The sequence below is a fragment of the Anopheles funestus genome, chromosome 3RL (genome assembly GCF_943734845.2).
Source record: "Anopheles funestus chromosome 3RL, idAnoFuneDA-416_04, whole genome shotgun sequence".
In the NCBI taxonomy this organism is placed as follows: Eukaryota; Metazoa; Arthropoda; class Insecta; order Diptera; family Culicidae; genus Anopheles; species Anopheles funestus.
In genome coordinates, this window is record NC_064599.1 from 66,071,821 (window position 1) to 66,088,818 (window position 16,998).

The 16,998-nt window shown below is 45.0% G+C and overlaps 3 protein-coding genes across 3 annotated transcripts; all 3 read left to right on the plus strand.

Moving 5' to 3' along the window:
• Positions 1–8: 8 nt before the first annotated feature.
• On the plus strand, positions 9–2,453 carry LOC125770020 (peroxidase-like). The gene is made up of 3 exons (XM_049439166.1): positions 9–539; positions 609–1,690; positions 1,755–2,453. Exons 1-3 carry the CDS (start codon positions 525–527, stop codon positions 2,443–2,445), a joined length of 1,788 nt encoding a protein of 595 aa, XP_049295123.1. The 5' UTR covers positions 9–524; the 3' UTR covers positions 2,446–2,453.
• A 704-nt stretch (positions 2,454–3,157) lies between these two features.
• LOC125770019 (uncharacterized) lies at positions 3,158–5,791 on the plus strand. Its single transcript, XM_049439165.1, has 8 exons — positions 3,158–3,281; positions 3,350–3,627; positions 3,691–3,766; positions 3,853–3,990; positions 4,064–4,747; positions 4,821–4,972; positions 5,086–5,227; positions 5,307–5,791. Exons 1-8 carry the CDS (start codon positions 3,172–3,174, stop codon positions 5,518–5,520), a joined length of 1,794 nt encoding a protein of 597 aa, XP_049295122.1. The 5' UTR covers positions 3,158–3,171; the 3' UTR covers positions 5,521–5,791.
• Positions 5,792–5,902: 111 nt separating this feature from the next.
• Positions 5,903–16,953, plus strand: LOC125770011 (E3 ubiquitin-protein ligase RBBP6). Its single transcript, XM_049439151.1, has 11 exons — positions 5,903–6,037; positions 6,576–6,801; positions 6,870–7,122; positions 7,317–7,792; positions 7,875–9,003; positions 9,079–9,408; positions 9,485–9,598; positions 9,714–9,791; positions 9,872–10,195; positions 12,505–14,725; positions 15,124–16,953. Exons 2-11 carry the CDS (start codon positions 6,636–6,638, stop codon positions 16,399–16,401), a joined length of 6,369 nt encoding a protein of 2,122 aa, XP_049295108.1. The 5' UTR covers positions 5,903–6,037; positions 6,576–6,635; the 3' UTR covers positions 16,402–16,953.
• The last annotated feature ends 45 nt before the right edge of the window (positions 16,954–16,998 follow it).

Consider the following 16,998-nt stretch of genomic DNA (forward strand, 5'->3'; position numbering starts at 1 on the left):
CGACCCAGTATCAAGGCCAAACTTGAGCGAAATAATTTAAAAAGGTACAAAGAAATTCATTACAAATCCATGATCATTTTAAGACGTATTTCGTACAAACTATACACTGATTACTTCATTTGAAAACAAACAAAAGCATTCGTAAAATTCTAATTCATCAATTCAACGTACCAAAAATCAACAAAACGGATAGCTCATGTGTTTCAATGTGGCCGCGTTAAATCTCCGGAACTTCCCTAGAACGTGCAAATTCTTCAACAAAACAACATCGCGATTTCTGCACCAATTCAGAGGAAAAAGAAGAATAGCGTCAGCTGTTACAATATTTTCCAAATAACCGTGAAATCTTCATACTACACAGACAAGTACAACACAAATTTGCATTCGATCATGCAGGATGTAGACGTACGATCGATAACGATTTCGGAGTTTATTTGTATAAAAAGCGAATATCTGGGTTCTGGCTCGTACAGTGTTGCACGTAGCACCGAAGAGCTACGACAAACGGATTATCACACCCGACGATGCAGGAAATTAAGGTAAGCGACAAAGCAATGAAAGCGTAATTTCCGTATTATGTACCAGTTAATTTCCATCACGGAATACAGCAAACTTTGGTCAATGTGATCGTTTTATCGCTTGCTGTTAGCCATGTGGCATCATGGTTTGTCACAAATACAACACCGTCAGCAACCACTTCCGCCGGAACAGCTACCTGTCCAAGCTCGAAGTATCGCTCCATTGATTCCTCTTGCTCCAGTCGACAAAATCCAACATTCGGCAAAGCCGGCGAACCATACGCCCGCTTGCTACCACCGAATTATGCGAACGGAATCTCCAGTCCACCGGTTATGACTAACGGAAGTGCATACGTTAGTGCCAGAACCATATCGTTCAACGTGTTTGCGATCGATGAAGTTCCCGATCCGAACAACACTCTGCTAAACATATTCTTTCTGCAGGCGATCGGAAACGATTTAAGTTTGCCCGCCGGTTCAGAAGATCCCGTACAGTGTTGTGCTGATGGCCAGGTTATACCAAATGCCCCAAGCAGATGTTACCCGCTATTGATTGCTAGCAATGACCCACTCTACTCTTGGTTTAACATTCGATGCCTGAATTACGTGAGGTTACTCACGAAACCATCCACACAACCAGTGGAGCAGATAAACAGTGCAAGTAGCCTTCTGGACCTTTCATTTCTGTACGGTTCAAGTGTTGCGCAAAGCAACAAACTGCGGACATTATCAGGTGGTAGACTGCAAGCGGTACGACGTAACGGTGTAGAGTGGCCCATACCAGATCCGGCAGGATGTAGCTGGTCTAATGTGTGCTACCTGGTGGCCGATAGACGAAGCTACCAGTACCCAATGTCAGCCACTGTGCACCTGCTCTTCCTGCGGGAGCACAACCGATTGGCAAATCAGTTAAAACTGCTCAACCCTAGCTGGTCGGATGAAATCCTATTTCAAGAGGCTAGACGCATAAACATTGCTCAATATCAGTACATCGTGTACTACGAGTACCTGCCACGTGTGTTGGGACAAGAAAACATGATCAAAAACAGGTTGATATTCGAGGGAACGAACTTCGCGTCGGATTTTAATGCTTTCCAAAACCCCTCGTCTACGGGAGAGTTTGGTGGAGTGCTCGTGCCGTTCATGCAATCTCAGCTGCCTGGCAGCATAAAGTAGGTATGCCTTTTTGCAGGCCATCGTGCGAGAAATAATAATCTGTTGCATTCTGTTAAACAGCTTCTACGTTAACGACTCGGTGCAATCGTCGCAGCTAAGCAGCTGGGCGGGCAATCTAGCATCATTGGAGAGCAGCTTTGCGTCGTTCTTCACCGGACTCACTACCCAATCGACTAATCTGATGGATAGCAGCTTCAGCATCGAATGGAAAAACTTCATGTACCGTGGTAACGCTGCGCTGGGTCAAGATTTCCTTGCCCTGGACATACAGCGAATGCGCGACTATGGCTTTGCTCGCTACAACGACTACCGTTCTCGGTGCGGTTTAAGCCGCTACGCAACGTGGGAAGCATACAATGCCACCTTCAAGGTGGCCTGCCCCAAAACCATTGACAGGCTCCGCTTGTACTACCCAACCGTGGACGATCTGGATCTATTTGTCGGTGCCGCGTTCGAAGAACCGATAGCTGGATCCCTGATGGGTCCAACGTTTTCCTGCCTGTACAACCAACAGTTCCTCGCAACACGTACCGGTGATCGATACTTTTTCGAAGCCGGTGGACAGGAAGGCAGTTTCACGGCGGCCCAACTTACCGAAATACGTAAAATCAGCGTAGCTCGATTGATGTGCAATGCTTTTCCAACGGCAACGAAGATTCAGCCAGATGCATTCTGTCCGGTATCAGCAAATAATTCACTCGTCTCGTGCAGCACATTGCCAACGCTTAATCTAGCACCATGGCGTGTATAGAGAGCATATGCTAGACGACAGTCTAGCTGTTAATATTAATTCTGTATCACGGCATAGGGCTAATAAACAACGATGTACTCGTTGCGTACTTCTTTCCTTCGTTCATACACCTGCGCAAACAAGCAATACCATTGAGAAAGCATTTTTTTGTACTCACCATTTAGATTGCATCTTTGCAAATTCGTCATCCTTCTGGAATTAGAACCGTTGTGGTTGTTTAGCCGGATTAATTTTCGTAACTTACAACGTATGGTTGAAGATGTGGCAGCAGTGATATCGGAACTTATTGATAATTCTATTCAAAGTCAGTACACTTCTGTAGAATAAAAACAAAATCCCAAAGCAGCGGTTTTTATTTGAAAATTCGCCCGCAAAGAAATGAAGCGCGTTTATAGTCCTTCGTTGGCTTCAAACTGGATTCATTTAACGTGAAGCAATAACGACTGTTATCGGCTTTTTATACTTAATATCATTTAATCTTCCGAAAAGGGTTCCGAATGGAAAGCATTAAAGTGGTCTGCATGTTTTACATCTTCTTTGAATGTCCGCCTAGATGAGTTTTTCATTTAACTGCGAACTGTGTAAATCGTCTGTAGAGATTGAATACATGGAGTGGTTTGGCTTTGGCGTTCTGGTGAAAAGTCAAAGGGGATGAAGAGCGCTTTTCACAGAACGTGTTTTTCACAAGAATTCATTTGCTGAAAGGTGATCGTGTGCGGTGCAAGGATGGCTTCGCGTAGCGACGATTATATGCTCGATGTAGAGCCTAAAAACGATGAGAAGGTGCCAGAAATCAGCATTATTCGAAGAAATCCTACAAGCATGCAATTAATATTGTAGGTTTGCGGTAAGTTTAGCTAGCCATCGTGTTCGTCTAATTTCGTTTTTTTTACCATGAGAACAGGGACATCTCGAGTCACTTTCAAACTCTCAGCAATAACGCACAGATTGGAAAAAGGATGCCAGTAATCCAGGCCAAAGTGTACTGGCTGCGCGATTCGATGCAGAAAAAGATGTACTTGGCTGACTACGGTCAGCATCTGCAACGTGTTGGCAAGTTTAGAGATTCTATACGTTTCTTAGAGGCAGCTCTTTCCATTGAGACAGACACCGAAACGGACAATGTGCAGAAGGAGATAATTAAGCTGCTAGATAAGGCTTATGAAAATACGGTGCGATTTCGTAAGTATAATAAAATGCCACAATGAAAACTTTTCCGTAATTGTTTCCTTTTATGGTTACAAGGCCCAGAATTGAGCGTTCTGTGCTGGGAAATGGATCTGTTTGGAACGAATGACAGTAGGACCATGTCATGTGAATCGTAAGTATTTCGTTCTCTATTTGCCACGTTACACCGTCGCAAGGAAGTTAGCTTATCCAGCTTTTGGGACCATTTTTATTCGACAGGAAAAACGGAATACTAACAGCCAAACGTGATTTTAACAAGGGCGATGTTTTATTCATTGACAAGCCTGTAGTCGGCTATGTGCAGGACTCGATGTTACAATGCAACTGTTGCGCGCTGAAAACATTACACACAATTCCGTAAGTAGTGAAAGTAATTTGAACCCTTGTGGCCCCACTCTACACATTCTGTTCCTTTTCTTTTATTCTACAGGTGTATGCAGTGTTTTGCAGTATGTTATTGTAGCGTGGAATGTCAGCGAAAGGATGAACATTATCACAAGTACGAATGCTTGGGATTTCACTTGCAGTTCTCGCCCATAACGAAAAATGTGCTAGCATTACGGATGCTAGTGAAGGCTTTGGATATATTGAAGCAAAATTTGTTGCTTCGAAAACACGCACTTCATAAACCAGAAACGCCACAGCAACTGTGGGAAGTTTTGCTTGAGAATCATACACATTCGGCAGATTTTCTGGAAATCTTTCAATTGTGTACATGCAATCACTTCTCAGCGGAAAGGGAACTTTATCACACTGTACTGCAAACGGTCCCACAAATTACGCACTACATTGCGCAGGATAAGCAGCTGCTGGAAGATTATAAGCTCTGCTGGATGGGTTTAACACACGATTGTTGCACTCTGTTCCTGGAGAGCGTCCTGTTACGCTTGCTGTTTGTTACCAAATCGCGGTCGTGCTGTTTTAGCTACGTGCTAGCATTTAAAAAAACCGATTATGGTAACATGCTTCTCCTAACGGGTGCTACAGGTGACGAGACGCGTGATTATAAGTTCACTGCCGATCCATTTGTAATGGGCGAAAATCAGTACAAAGGAATGTACCGGTTCCAGTCAGAAATGCTATCTTCTCGCACTAATTACAATACCATCACCGTGTAAGTATACTGTGGCGTTCGAAACGAAGCAAAACGACGAACGGACAAGTAATCTTCCTGCTTAAACTTACAGATTGTTGGATCATGGAGCTGTCGCGTTCCGTGCAGCAGATGAAATAAAGAAGGGCGATAAATTAATTTTCACTGAAGCCTCGACTAAAGATGTTGCCTACCTGCATGCAATATCCTCGCAAGAAATTTACGTTTTGGCATCTTCGAACAGTGGTATGTATGATGTTGATGAATTCTTCATTGGACTAGTTCATTGAACTACGGGAACATAACACGGACAATATCATACGCCATTAGTTAATATGTTTCCTGTCTGTTCGTTGCAGGTCTATGCACCGAAAAGGTCATATTTGAAAACCATATTAAAATATGGTCGCAATTGATAAAGAGTAAGGCAAAAATATTTACCGAAGATCATTTTCTAGACCTTTTGTTACTGTTCGACCGCTTCATAACCTTGTACCACAAGTGCGTTTTTTTGCCAGCTTTAATCAGGTAAATTAATTGATAATAATTTATTGTAATCCGGAATATCTTTCATTTACAGACTACCAAAAAAACAGAGCTGCATCGTTACGTTGTACCAAACAATAAATATGCTAGAAGTAGTATACCAAGAGGCAAGGATGATCCCGCTAGTACTGATGCAAGATGAATGGATGGTTCGGTTAATTTACCGCTATGGTAGATTGCGCGCCATCAAAGATGCAAATACCATTAATTTCATAAATTACATGTACGACATGTATTTCTTAGATTAAGAGCCAGCGTTCTTAATTCTGTTTTTTCAATTTCATGTTTCTGAATGTAACTTCACACACTTCATTAAAGTCAATATCAATAAAAAGAATGTATGAAGTTTAATTTCCCATCTTTTGTTTTGAGTCCAATCCATATTTGAAGCAAGCAGAACAGTCATTCAAGATAAGAAACAAGCATTTGCAACCTATTAAGATTAGATGGATTAAATTGACGAATTTGTGTACTCTCAAGAGATAATCTTGTAATCTACGGTCTGATCTTTCCAGCACAAAACGCATAACGGATATTTCAAACACGTTGCTAACGCTCCGTAACGTATCGGCGTTAGCAGTGACAGCTCAATGTTGACAGCTGGTCCCGCAACGATGGCTGGCAACAAGGCCACCGCTAGCTTTCATTTTTTTTGTGGTAGAAAATAGTCAGGCTTGTAATCTTCGACGCGCTGTTTCGCGAAATCGTCAAGGCAAAACATGCAACAAAGCTCAGTAAAACGGTGAATAATTAGCATTTTTAAAGGTAATAATACCAGCGGCGTGGTTCAAATTCACGTTAAACCACGGCATTACGTAAGATTTATCGGGTAAAACGGCTGTGCGATGTGATATTGACTTGTGAAAGGTTAGCAGGCAAAGCAGGGGTAACTTTGCGAAAGTATCAAACATGGACGACTTGGGTGAAAATGTAAAACAATGTGATCCTGTCGGTTTAGTGAAAGTGGTTTGCAAATATACATGATTCTGTGCCATGTTTGAAAGGCGACAACGGTGTGAAAATGATTCGTGATTGATTAAGGATCAGTTGATAAACATAACCTCTACAGGAGCGATTGCACTTTGTCTCAGTTTTAGTCGGTGTTGTCAAATTACGGGAAATAAGCTGTGTTCCGCATTGAAGCTGTTACCATTGCTAGTTTGTGGGTAGCGAAGTAAAAGCGAAGTGAACATCAGCTTCAAATCATATTCAAACACGGTTTATTTTGCTTCAATCAGCAATTTCCATGCCATTTTTACAAATGTGGTAACTTATCGTTTTTGTTTGCTCTTGTTTGTTGCAGTGATATTTTTTTCGCCATTCACGTTTACGATTGTGATTTGTGCTTTTCCATACGGTCAAAATGTCGGTGCATTACAAGTTTAAAAGCACCCTCGACTTCGACACTATCACGTTCGATGGGCTACACATATCGGTGGCAGATCTGAAGAAATCTATCATCCAGCAAAAGCGATTGGGCAAAACGGTCGACTTCGATCTGCAGATTACTAATGCCCAGACCAAGGAAGGTAAAACAATCCATCCCAGTGGGTTTGTAGAACATCGTGCTAAACTGTTTTTGTTTCCCTAATTTCAGAGTACAATGACGACAATATGCTGATCCCGAAGAACACGTCCCTTACGATTGCTCGAGTACCGGTAAAGTCGCAGGGGAAAAAGAATTGGGAAAAAGCGGCACCGGAACCGAATGCACCGGCACCGGTTCCGCGTGGTAAACATGATGCGGCCAGCTCGCAAACCAATGTCGATCTGTCGATGATGAATGGCACAGAGGAGGACAAGATTCGTGAGATGATGTTTCAAAGCACGGCTGAATATGATCCTACCAAGTAAGTTTGTTGGGATGTTATCGATAGAAATAGTGAAACTTATCTGCAATTTTCCCCTTTAAAATGCTTACATTATCTTGCTGTGGGATAGATTTAAACACAGGTATTAGCTTAATGTTAGCTATGGCTGATTTTGTGACACAAGTGTATAGACAAGAACTGGACGTCAATTAATTCTGTACTTTCTTTTACAGCTACCAGAAAGTGCGTGGTACTCAAACGGGTGAAGTTCCAATGAACTATAAGTGCTACCGTTGCCACAAACCGGGCCACTGGATAAAAAACTGTCCAATGGGCCCGTTGCCAAAGGAGAACATGGAGGTGAAGCGAACGTCCGGCATACCGCGCTCGTTTATAGAGCGCGATAAGGAGGTGGGAAACAATCCGGCCATGCAACCGGTACAGATGCCACCGGAAGAGAAGCAAGTCATACCGGAAGATCTGATCTGTAGCATCTGCAAGGATTTGTTTACGGATGCCGTTATGATACCGTGCTGCGGGAGTTCGTTTTGCGATGAGTGTGTACGCACGGCGCTGCTCGAATCGGAGGATAACGAATGTCCCGATTGCAAGGAAAAAGGTTCCTCACCGGGATCGTTGATACCGAACCGATTTCTGCGCACCTCCGTGAATGCATTCCGCAACGAAACGGGTTACACCAAATCGAAAGGTAAGCGCACGAAAGAATGTTTTGTTGGAAAATTAAATATAATGATAATATTTCTGTTTCGTTACACTTTCCTTTGCCACAGCTACGGTAGGGAAGAAGCAAACAAAGCCGGAAGAAACACCGACGGTGGACAGTACTACTAGCGGAGGCTTATCGTCCACGGTACCATTCGGTGGTGCGGAAGGCGGTACACCTATCGGTAGTTCCATTTCCACCACCACTGAGATGGTGGAATCCTCTACCTACGAGGAGGACGGTGGACATCGTAACGCGGATAGCGATCAACAGCAGCCACAGTTGTTTGACGAAATTTCTCTGCAGGACGATCTCGCTTCGCCACGGCAGGAAAGTAAAGAATCTATCGGAATGGGGTCGGGTCCCGGGTTCGACAATGAGTCGGACTATGAGGACAACATCACAGTTACCGTGCCGCCAGCTCATCTGCAGAGTCGAGGTGCCTTCCGTGGACACTACAATGGCGGTGGCCGACCGATTCGGCATGGGCGAACGCATGGTCACGATACGCCACCGAACGAACGGCAGCAAATGATGGTTAATCAGCAAGCCGGTTACGGTACCGGTGGGAATGGCAGTAATGGAGGCCGCGGAAATGAACATATGGACCGAGAGCGAGATGACGAACATCGGCGGCGCATGCTGATGGAGGAGAAGGATGGCGACGGTTACGGGGCTGGTCCGACTGGGATGATGAACGAACGGGGCCGCGAGTACGACGATCGATCGCCGGAATATCTACATGGTGGCAACGGTGGCGGTGGTGGTGGTGGTGGTGGTGGACGAGGATTAATGCCAATCCCACATAACCATCCGCAGCACGTGCAACCCATCGGAACGGCTATGGGACATCCAGGCGGTGTGTACATGGGCCCTGGAAATGGTGGATACGGAGGTCACGTAGGACATCAACCGTACGGCGGGGCTGGCGGCGGTGGCGTCGGCGCCGGCGGTGGTAACAATGGTCCCGGAGGAGGAGGATACGGAATGCAGCAGGGAGGTGGTGGTTATCCACCACAGCAAAGATCGTACGAACATCACGGTGGAATGTATCCTGGCGATCGGCCACCTCGGATGATGTATCCGATGCGTGGTGGTGGATTTATGCCGCACCATCCTCCCCATTTAAGGCAACGTCCGATGGGTCCAGGACCGATGGGAGGCTACCAAAACGTACATCCATCAATTGGTCCTGGGTAAGCTGATCATAATATACCCTTCAATTGTTGATTGTTTCATTACACCATTTTTTTCTTTCTTTTCTCCTACAGCGTTATCGACGATCCGCTCGAAGCGTTCAATAGAATCATGCGCGAGAAAGAGTTGCGCAAAAAGCAGGAACAACAGCAACAGCAACAAATGCGTCGTAACCGTTCGCCTATGGCTGACCGGGGACGCAGATCGCGATCATTCGACAATGGTGGTCGCGGTGGTGGACCACGCGGTACCTCGTCCGATCGAAGACGCACATCTCGCCAACGATCTCCCGACAGGCGACGATCGCCGGACGATAAGCATCCAGATGAGCGCGATCGTATGCGTGAGCGTCGTCGTAACCGATCCAGCTCGTATAGTTCCGCTAGTTCACGATCTTATACAAGGTATGTAACAGCAGGTGGCTGACGTGAGAATGAAAATGATAGAACTGAGATTTAACTGCGTTTTTTTTTCGCCCAGATCAAAGTCACGTTCGCCGATGAAACGAAACAAGTCTCCACGGAAACGTTCACGCAGTCCGGGCTACAGAGATAGACGTAGCAGAAGCCGTTCTGGGTCATTTGGTGGAATGAGGTAAGAATTATCAGAAATCGCTCAAATGATTCAAAAACTATATTGTAAACTCAAACACCATAATTGAAGAATAGCATAAGTTTAAATTGAACCTTTTCAACATTTTTTTTTACAGATATAGAGATCGTCGAGATGATCGTCGTCCCGGAGATTTCAACCGAGATCGGTCACCTGGATATAATCCCGGCTTTGGGTAAGTAGCAAGTAGCAGCACATCCCGTGTTCCCCAAATCATTTTGATAACCATTTCTTCTTTCCATTTTTCCCATACAGCTTCGGCAATCGCCCACCTAGAGGCGGCGGCGGTCCAAGAGGTGGTCGTACACGAGGAAATAGTCGAGACGTGGGTGGAAATATGCAACACTTTCCACCGCGGGGTTACGATCGTCACCAACAGGGCCACCTGTTACCGATGCCCGGTGGACGGCCAGATGATATACCACCAGCCTTTCTGCACGGTCAGCATATGAATGATTATCGCGACGGGCATGGACCAGGCGGCCAACACGGTGCCGGCATGATGGGCAGCGGTGGATTAGGCGGAGGGCCAGGACCCTCGATGCAAACGGGTTTGGTGGCTTCCGCACAGTCAAACAGGTATTGTGTTTATGTTATTATTATATTTAGTATTGTTGGTGTACTATTTGCAATGCGACAAAACGTTACAGGATGTCGTAACGATTGCGATCGGTTACGCAAGCAGTACAGCTACACTCGCAGTATTATATTTTTGCATTTCTAAAGCAGTAGCAGTTTACCTTTTGAAACACCGTCGCAACATTTATAACTGTTCCAAGAGCGTTGTGATATTAATGTGTGATACTAGTGATAATATCGTGAATATACCATAGGTATAAACGTTACGCGTTACCACGTTACGCGTGGTTCGACCGTTACCACGATGGAACGAAAGAACAAAGATTGTACTACACATCTTGAGAATGAATTTTATCATTAGATAAGTTTTTTTTTGCAATTATTGTAAGATGATGTTACTAGATTTATTTTTCGGTAAGATTATCAAATGTTCTTTTGTCTTGTCCGTCTTTCCAAAACAAAAAGTCGTGTGATCTGAGAGATTGTTTCAATGATCTTCACCTTAATGATTATTAACCGATTGTAGATAACTTTATTCCCGCCCCTGTTCAACAGTACTGACCTGTAAAACTCTGTAAGCAATAGCGTTTTACAAAACACGACTGATACAATAATCTAGTTTATGTTATAATAATTTGAATCATATTGTTGCTATATTACTGGAGTTCGGCGAACTTTATATATATTAAATTATTTATATATGCTTCCATTAAGTGAAGTGAGTTATAAAACAAATAAGTTACTCGAAAGTTGTAGCTGGCAATCTTCATCTTCTGCACAATTTTTTTCTTTAAATTTATTTCTGTTACAAATGAACCATGCGCTGGTTCAAATCGTATATGCGTAACGAATTTTACAAAGAAAACAGCATCCACTAGAATACAAAAAAGTAACCTCAATAATAGATTTTAAATTTAAAGAAAAGACATAACATGTTAATTACAATATTGAACGCTGCGATGCTTTCCGGCTACAACGGAGGAGCAGAAACGTTTTATTGTGCATCATTTATCATATATTAAGTGAGTCGATGGAAAGTTACATTTCATGTTTTCGATTGTTAAAATAGGTTAAAAATTACTTTGAAATTGTACGCTCAGCGGCGGTAAGAAGATGGCCGACTTGTCGAAACGAAATCCGTTGGATGTTTAGAAACGATCGTATGTTGAGGCTAGTTAAACGCGTCCTGTGATACATCCGCTTCGAAAAAGGTAGCTTCGAGGCCGAATAACAATGTTGTTGTAAATATAGAGAGCAAAGCAGAACTCTGCTCTACACTGTAGATGATAAATAAGGATTCATGGATCATTTTTACGTTCATTTGTTTATAATGTAAATGGAGAGCTGAATTTCATATCTAGAAATACTATTTTATGAAGGCGAATATTGTGTGAACTGAAATAAAATTAAACCCCTATTATGATACGAGCGGCTAATGATGTAAGACATCTGATTATCTTTTGTTTTTGTTTTGTGATTGTGTTATTGCGATTTAGATTGTTCATTCGCTCTGCCATTGTTTATTTAAAGTTAAAATAGAGTTTAATCGCACAACCGTTCACATACCGTTCACGTTCGTTGGCACAAACCACATCAACAGCACGCGCCGTACTGTATGCAGCATTTCCATCAGCAGCGGATCGGAGGCTGGCAACGATTGGAGATGAAGTTTTACAGATATATCAATCAGCAGGACACAGCAATCACCTAACTTGCCCACTTTATCCACCGTGGAACCGTGTTTATACTTTTTCTATTCTATTTAACCTCGGAGAAACAACACTGGTTTTGCTCACCATGGTAAATGCAATTATTAAAAGAATTCAGTAACTATCGGCAAAACGCAGTACCTTCACTTCTACTATCGACATCTTGGAAAAAGCGTCACTTATGCATACATCATGTAAAAGTGCAAACAATTGGACATTAGGAATAATTTAAACTTAAGTATAAAGTGATTAAAATTTCGCCAATAGTGATAGGCTTATCCCTAGGCGTATGGAATTGGCCCAGCTATCAGTGATTGTTCGAGAAAAAAAACTGGTCCCCCTCCATGCGCGATGATTTGAGGTAAAGTGTTCGTGTTTTTTTGATGTATTACATCCACATGCTACCTAAATGTTTCCGGGGTGTCTGGTCGAACGGTGACACCTTTTTGCTGCTATGCAAGATAATGCATATCGTGAGAGCTGTTTGCTAATTAATGTATTCGCTTTCTTTTCTTTCTTTTTCCCCTACCTTCCCCCATTCCCTGTCCCGGTTTTGTGTTGTGTGACATGTTTCTTGGACCTTTCCTATTGTGTATTCAGGTATCCGGGACGAGACGAAAGAGAACGAAGCATCGGTGGTAGCTATGGAGGAGCTAAGCAGTCGGACTTTGGTGATGGTGAAGGTGACCATATGGTGCATCCACATTCGAAAGGTGTAAGCGAACGTCATCGAACGTCCAGCCGTCATTCGTCGCCTAGCGGTGCACATCTGCAAAACGTTGGGCATGATCCAGCGGAACGGGGCCGGGGGGAGCCGGGTGAATGGTCTGAATTTCCCGACGAACCTGCGTACTATCTACATCCAACACCGAGCCGCCAGCAAGACGATCATTTGGACCGCCAAAGTGCGGAACGCAAGAGTGGAGCCGGTAGTGCACGTGATTCCGATCACAGAAGCGTGGCCGACCATCGGCCATCGTCAATCGGACCAGCGAGTAGCCATGGTCGGGGTAGATCACGTTCTCGTGACCGCAAGCGTCCCGGTACGGGCACCCAGGAAGGTTCTGATCGAGATGGGTCGGATAGAAGAAAGTACCGATCTAAGCGTTCGGAGTCTGCGGAAAGGCACGAAAAATCGAATGCCGCAAATCGTGGCGCGCGTCCAACGGGTGAGCACGAGAAGGAAAAGCAGGACCGCAAACAACATCCACACGCGGAAAAGGAGAAGCGAAACGAGATGGATCAACATGGCCGGCGGGATGAGCGAGATCATCATCGTGATCGCGGCAAGGAACGTACCGAGCATGATCGCGAACGGGATCGTGACCGTCAGCGAGACCGGGACCGTGATCGTGAGAAGGAAAAGGAGCGCAGCAACAAGGAAAAGGAGCGCGAGATGGACCACGAGCGTGACCGAAGAAAGGAGAAGGAGCGTGAGAAGGAGAAGGAGAAAGAACGTGAGCGTGAAAAGGAACGCGACCGTGAGAAGGAGAAGGAACGCGAAAAGGAACGTGAAAAGGAAAGGCTGCGTGATCGGGAAAAGGATCGTGAAAAGGATCGCGAAAAGGATCGCGAAAAGGATCGCGAAAGGGAAAAGGATCGCGACAAGGAAAAGGATCGCGAAAGGGAAAAGGATCACGAAAAGGAAAAAGATCGCGAGAAGGAAAAAGAAGCAAAGGAGCTGTCGAAGAAAAAGTCTCGTGATTCAAGCGAAGAAGATCGCCGCGATCGGAAGAAAGATCGGGATAAGAAGAAGCGCAAAAAGGAAAAGGAAGTGGAAAAGCGTAAGCACAAGAAGGAACGGAAGGAGAAGGATAAGGAGCGACGGTCGAAGGACAGGCGGAAGGAGCGGAAAACGGTTGAAAAGGAGGAACCGGACAGTTCACAGCAACCGGCCACACCAACGGTACGGGATCGTGATGAGGATGCGTTGACGAAACCAACCGCCACGGATTGTGAAGAAAAGAACGTGAAAAACAGTCATGCCCGTGATAGTCAGTCAAATGATGGAGACGATCAGGAACGTCAAACAAGTGTAGCCAGCGAGGATCCGAAGCATGATAGCGATACCGGCGATTCTGGTGCGGACGATGAAGATCATAATGAAACCGAACAGCTTCATGAACAGCAGCAGTCACAGTTCGATTTGGAGCATATGCACCAACAGCAACAGGAAGCCCACATTGATGGTCACGATCATGCTGATCTGTACTCGGACATACCGGATAAGTATGAAGCAGATCAGCTAGAATTGTGCGAGACTGGTCAAAATGATAATGAGGAAGAAGTTATGGAGGGTCTGGCGGACAGTACCGAGAGCCAGGATGATCTTACAAAGCTTGACACCACCGGTGACGGTGACATGTTGATGAAGCGGTCCGATTCCTGTTTGGATTTGCACGCCAATATCGACTACGAGCAGGAACTGGATGAGAGCGACCAAACGATATCCCTACCGACGAAGGACGACAATTCCGTGATGCCCGAGCTTTCAAAGTGGGAGATGGACGAGGAGGGCCAGATTAATTCGTCAACGGTTGAAAAACAGGACACAGCATCGTTCGAAGATCAGCTGGCTGATGGCGATAAGGACAGTCTACAGCTGGCCAGCGGTGGTAAGGTTACCAGCGAGGTACTGAAGCGAGCAGAAAATGCAATTTTCACGCGTGCCATCAACGCGATACGGCCGATAGAGATTAAAAAGATTAGCATCGAACGGCAAAAGCTTTACACGGCCGGAAATATGCCGCACGATGAATCACCGCCCAGGATGATGGATATGAAACATTCGCCGGAAACCGATGAACTAAAGCGATTCCAGGTAAGATAATGTATTTTTTACATTTAATCTATTGTTTATTGTTTTTTTGCTGGATTTTAGCGGGTTTTCGAGTTCAAGTTATAATTCCAATCCATTCTCGATTGTTTTCAAGTTGAAGTAGAATATTTCCTACTTTGTTGAGCAAGGTTTGCAAGGTGATATCCAAAAAAATTCCTATATTGTTCATACAAGTTGTCATCAATATTCTCGCGATCATAATATTCTTGGTCTTGGTGGTATGATGGAAACGATTGTCTTTGTGTCGTTCAATATGGAACTAAAACAGAATCAAAATCACCTTGCAAACCCTCGAGAAAGAAGAAAAGATTCCATTTCTACTTAAAAAACCATGTTCTTTTTGGAAACTAATGGGATTTTTTATGATTTCCCTTTACCAGGTTACTGTACCGGTACACGACGACCGAGCGGAGCGATCGGTGGAGATAAAGCAAAAACTAGAGTTGAAAGTAGAAAATCGTTCCTCACCGATACGTACCTCTGTGAAAGAACGGTTGGGTTGCAAGGTGACGGATAACACATCGCACTTTGCCGGTTCACGTACACCGCCGACGAGTCGTAAAATGAGTAGCGCCACAAACGATAACAGCAGTCGAATTAAGTCGTTCGCTGATCGGCGTCGTGGTTCACCGCGAAGCCGAAGTCGGCCACGTGACGAATCGGACGGTCGTAAACAAATGGATCGTAATCGTTCTTCCGGTGGCAAACAGGATGGCAACAAAAAGCAATCCGGTCAATCGAACAGGCGACCGGCTAGCGGTGGACGGGGTAACGATGATCGACTACAATCGATGCGCGAAAGGAAAGATGACACCCGGCGGAACAGTCGGGAAAAGAGTGACAGCCGGAAAAACGATCAGCAGCGTGTGCAGCGTGGTCGGAGTCGTGAACGCGAGAGGGAGAAGGATCGGGACAATCGTGATCGAGGAGGCGGTGGACGGCGTGGTAATAGCCGGGATCGCAAACGAACCATATCACCACCCGCGAACTCAAAGAAAGCAGAAAGCTCCCGTAAGGATGTCGATGCGCATCGAAACAAGCATCAAACGCAGCGGGAAGATGCAACGGGTCGTGTAACATCATCTAAGTCAAGCCACCGGGATGACAGTGCAAACCCGAAAGCCCGCGACGCTGTTACAATGGATGAACGGGGCGTAACGGTGCCGAGTTCAACCACGGGAACGGCTGCCGGTAGTGAACGGTTAGCGACACGGGCGGAAAAATCTCCCGCCGACCGAGCACCGTCGCGTAAAAGATCCGCCGAACATCTGCGAGATCGTTCGACCGAACGGCGTGACGATGTTGCCGCCAAACGGGACGATACCGTTGCGAGCGGTGGTGCCGGGACGGCAAGCGGTAAGCGGACGAAGGTGGAAAAAATGGCTGCAAAATCAAACAAAAGTTCGAGCGACACGAGCAGTTCCGATTCGGATTCCTCATCGTCCGACAGCAGCCCCGAAACGGATGATGCCGGCCCGACCGGTACCAGCAGCAAGAAGCGCAAAAAGCGAAAGCACAAGAAGGAACGCAAGCGTGCCAAACGTTCCGCTGCAACGACGGAAACGGACGACGATTCCGGTGGTAAGCGTAAAAAGTCGAAAAAGAAATCAAAATCCTCTAAGAAGAAGAAAAAGTCAAGCAAACATAAGAAGGACTAAGCAGTAGAAGTATTTTGGCTGCGAATAGTCAAGGTACGGCATAGTTACGTACATTCTTCCCTTTTATGGAGACTTCTGGACTCTCGGACGGAAGACGATTAGCTAGATAGGGCGTCGTTTTACGAGAGAGAAAGAGAGAGAGAGCAGGAGATCGTTTAATACTGCACGTATAGAGAATTGCATAAGCATAGTTGCATTTTTCTGGGCCAGTGTACGGGAAAGTTATTAATAGCATAACATTATTATGAATAATTTGGGTAGCAGTAGGTAATTATTAATGCGCTATTTCCGCTACCAGCAGCAGAATAATTGCGAGAGATTGAACTAACAACATTGGCATCAGCAATAGGGTTTAACAGAAAGCAAGGCTAAACAATTATGCATCATGGCTCTGTACATTGTGGTATTGTGGTAAACGACGATCGCCGGATTGAACAATTGCTAGCGAAAGGGTTAAACTTTAGTGAAAAAAAATCCGCACTTTGCGTACGACCCAGAGTGCATATGCCCCTCCCTTCCCAATGTACGTATTCCATACTTTATCGGCTAAATAAATAGTAAGACATCTTCTAGAACAAACACAATTGTGTCGAGGTT

Excerpts from the sequence above, each read along its gene's own strand:
- LOC125770019 (XM_049439165.1), top strand. The coding sequence starts at position 3,172 with ATGGCTTCGCGTAGCGACGATTATATGCTCGATGTAGAGCCTAAAAAC. Across the intron at positions 3,767-3,852 it reads AGGACCATGTCATGTGAATC|GAAAAACGGAATACTAACAG; the intron begins GTAAGTATTTCG and ends TTTATTCGACAG. Across the intron at positions 5,228-5,306 it reads TTCATAACCTTGTACCACAA|ACTACCAAAAAAACAGAGCT; the intron begins GTGCGTTTTTTT and ends TTTCATTTACAG.
- LOC125770011 (XM_049439151.1), top strand. The coding sequence starts at position 6,636 with ATGTCGGTGCATTACAAGTTTAAAAGCACCCTCGACTTCGACACTATC. Across the intron at positions 6,802-6,869 it reads TAATGCCCAGACCAAGGAAG|AGTACAATGACGACAATATG; the intron begins GTAAAACAATCC and ends CCCTAATTTCAG. Across the intron at positions 7,123-7,316 it reads GCTGAATATGATCCTACCAA|CTACCAGAAAGTGCGTGGTA; the intron begins GTAAGTTTGTTG and ends TTTCTTTTACAG.
- LOC125770020 (XM_049439166.1), top strand. Across the intron at positions 1,691-1,754 it reads CAGCTGCCTGGCAGCATAAA|CTTCTACGTTAACGACTCGG; the intron begins GTAGGTATGCCT and ends TCTGTTAAACAG.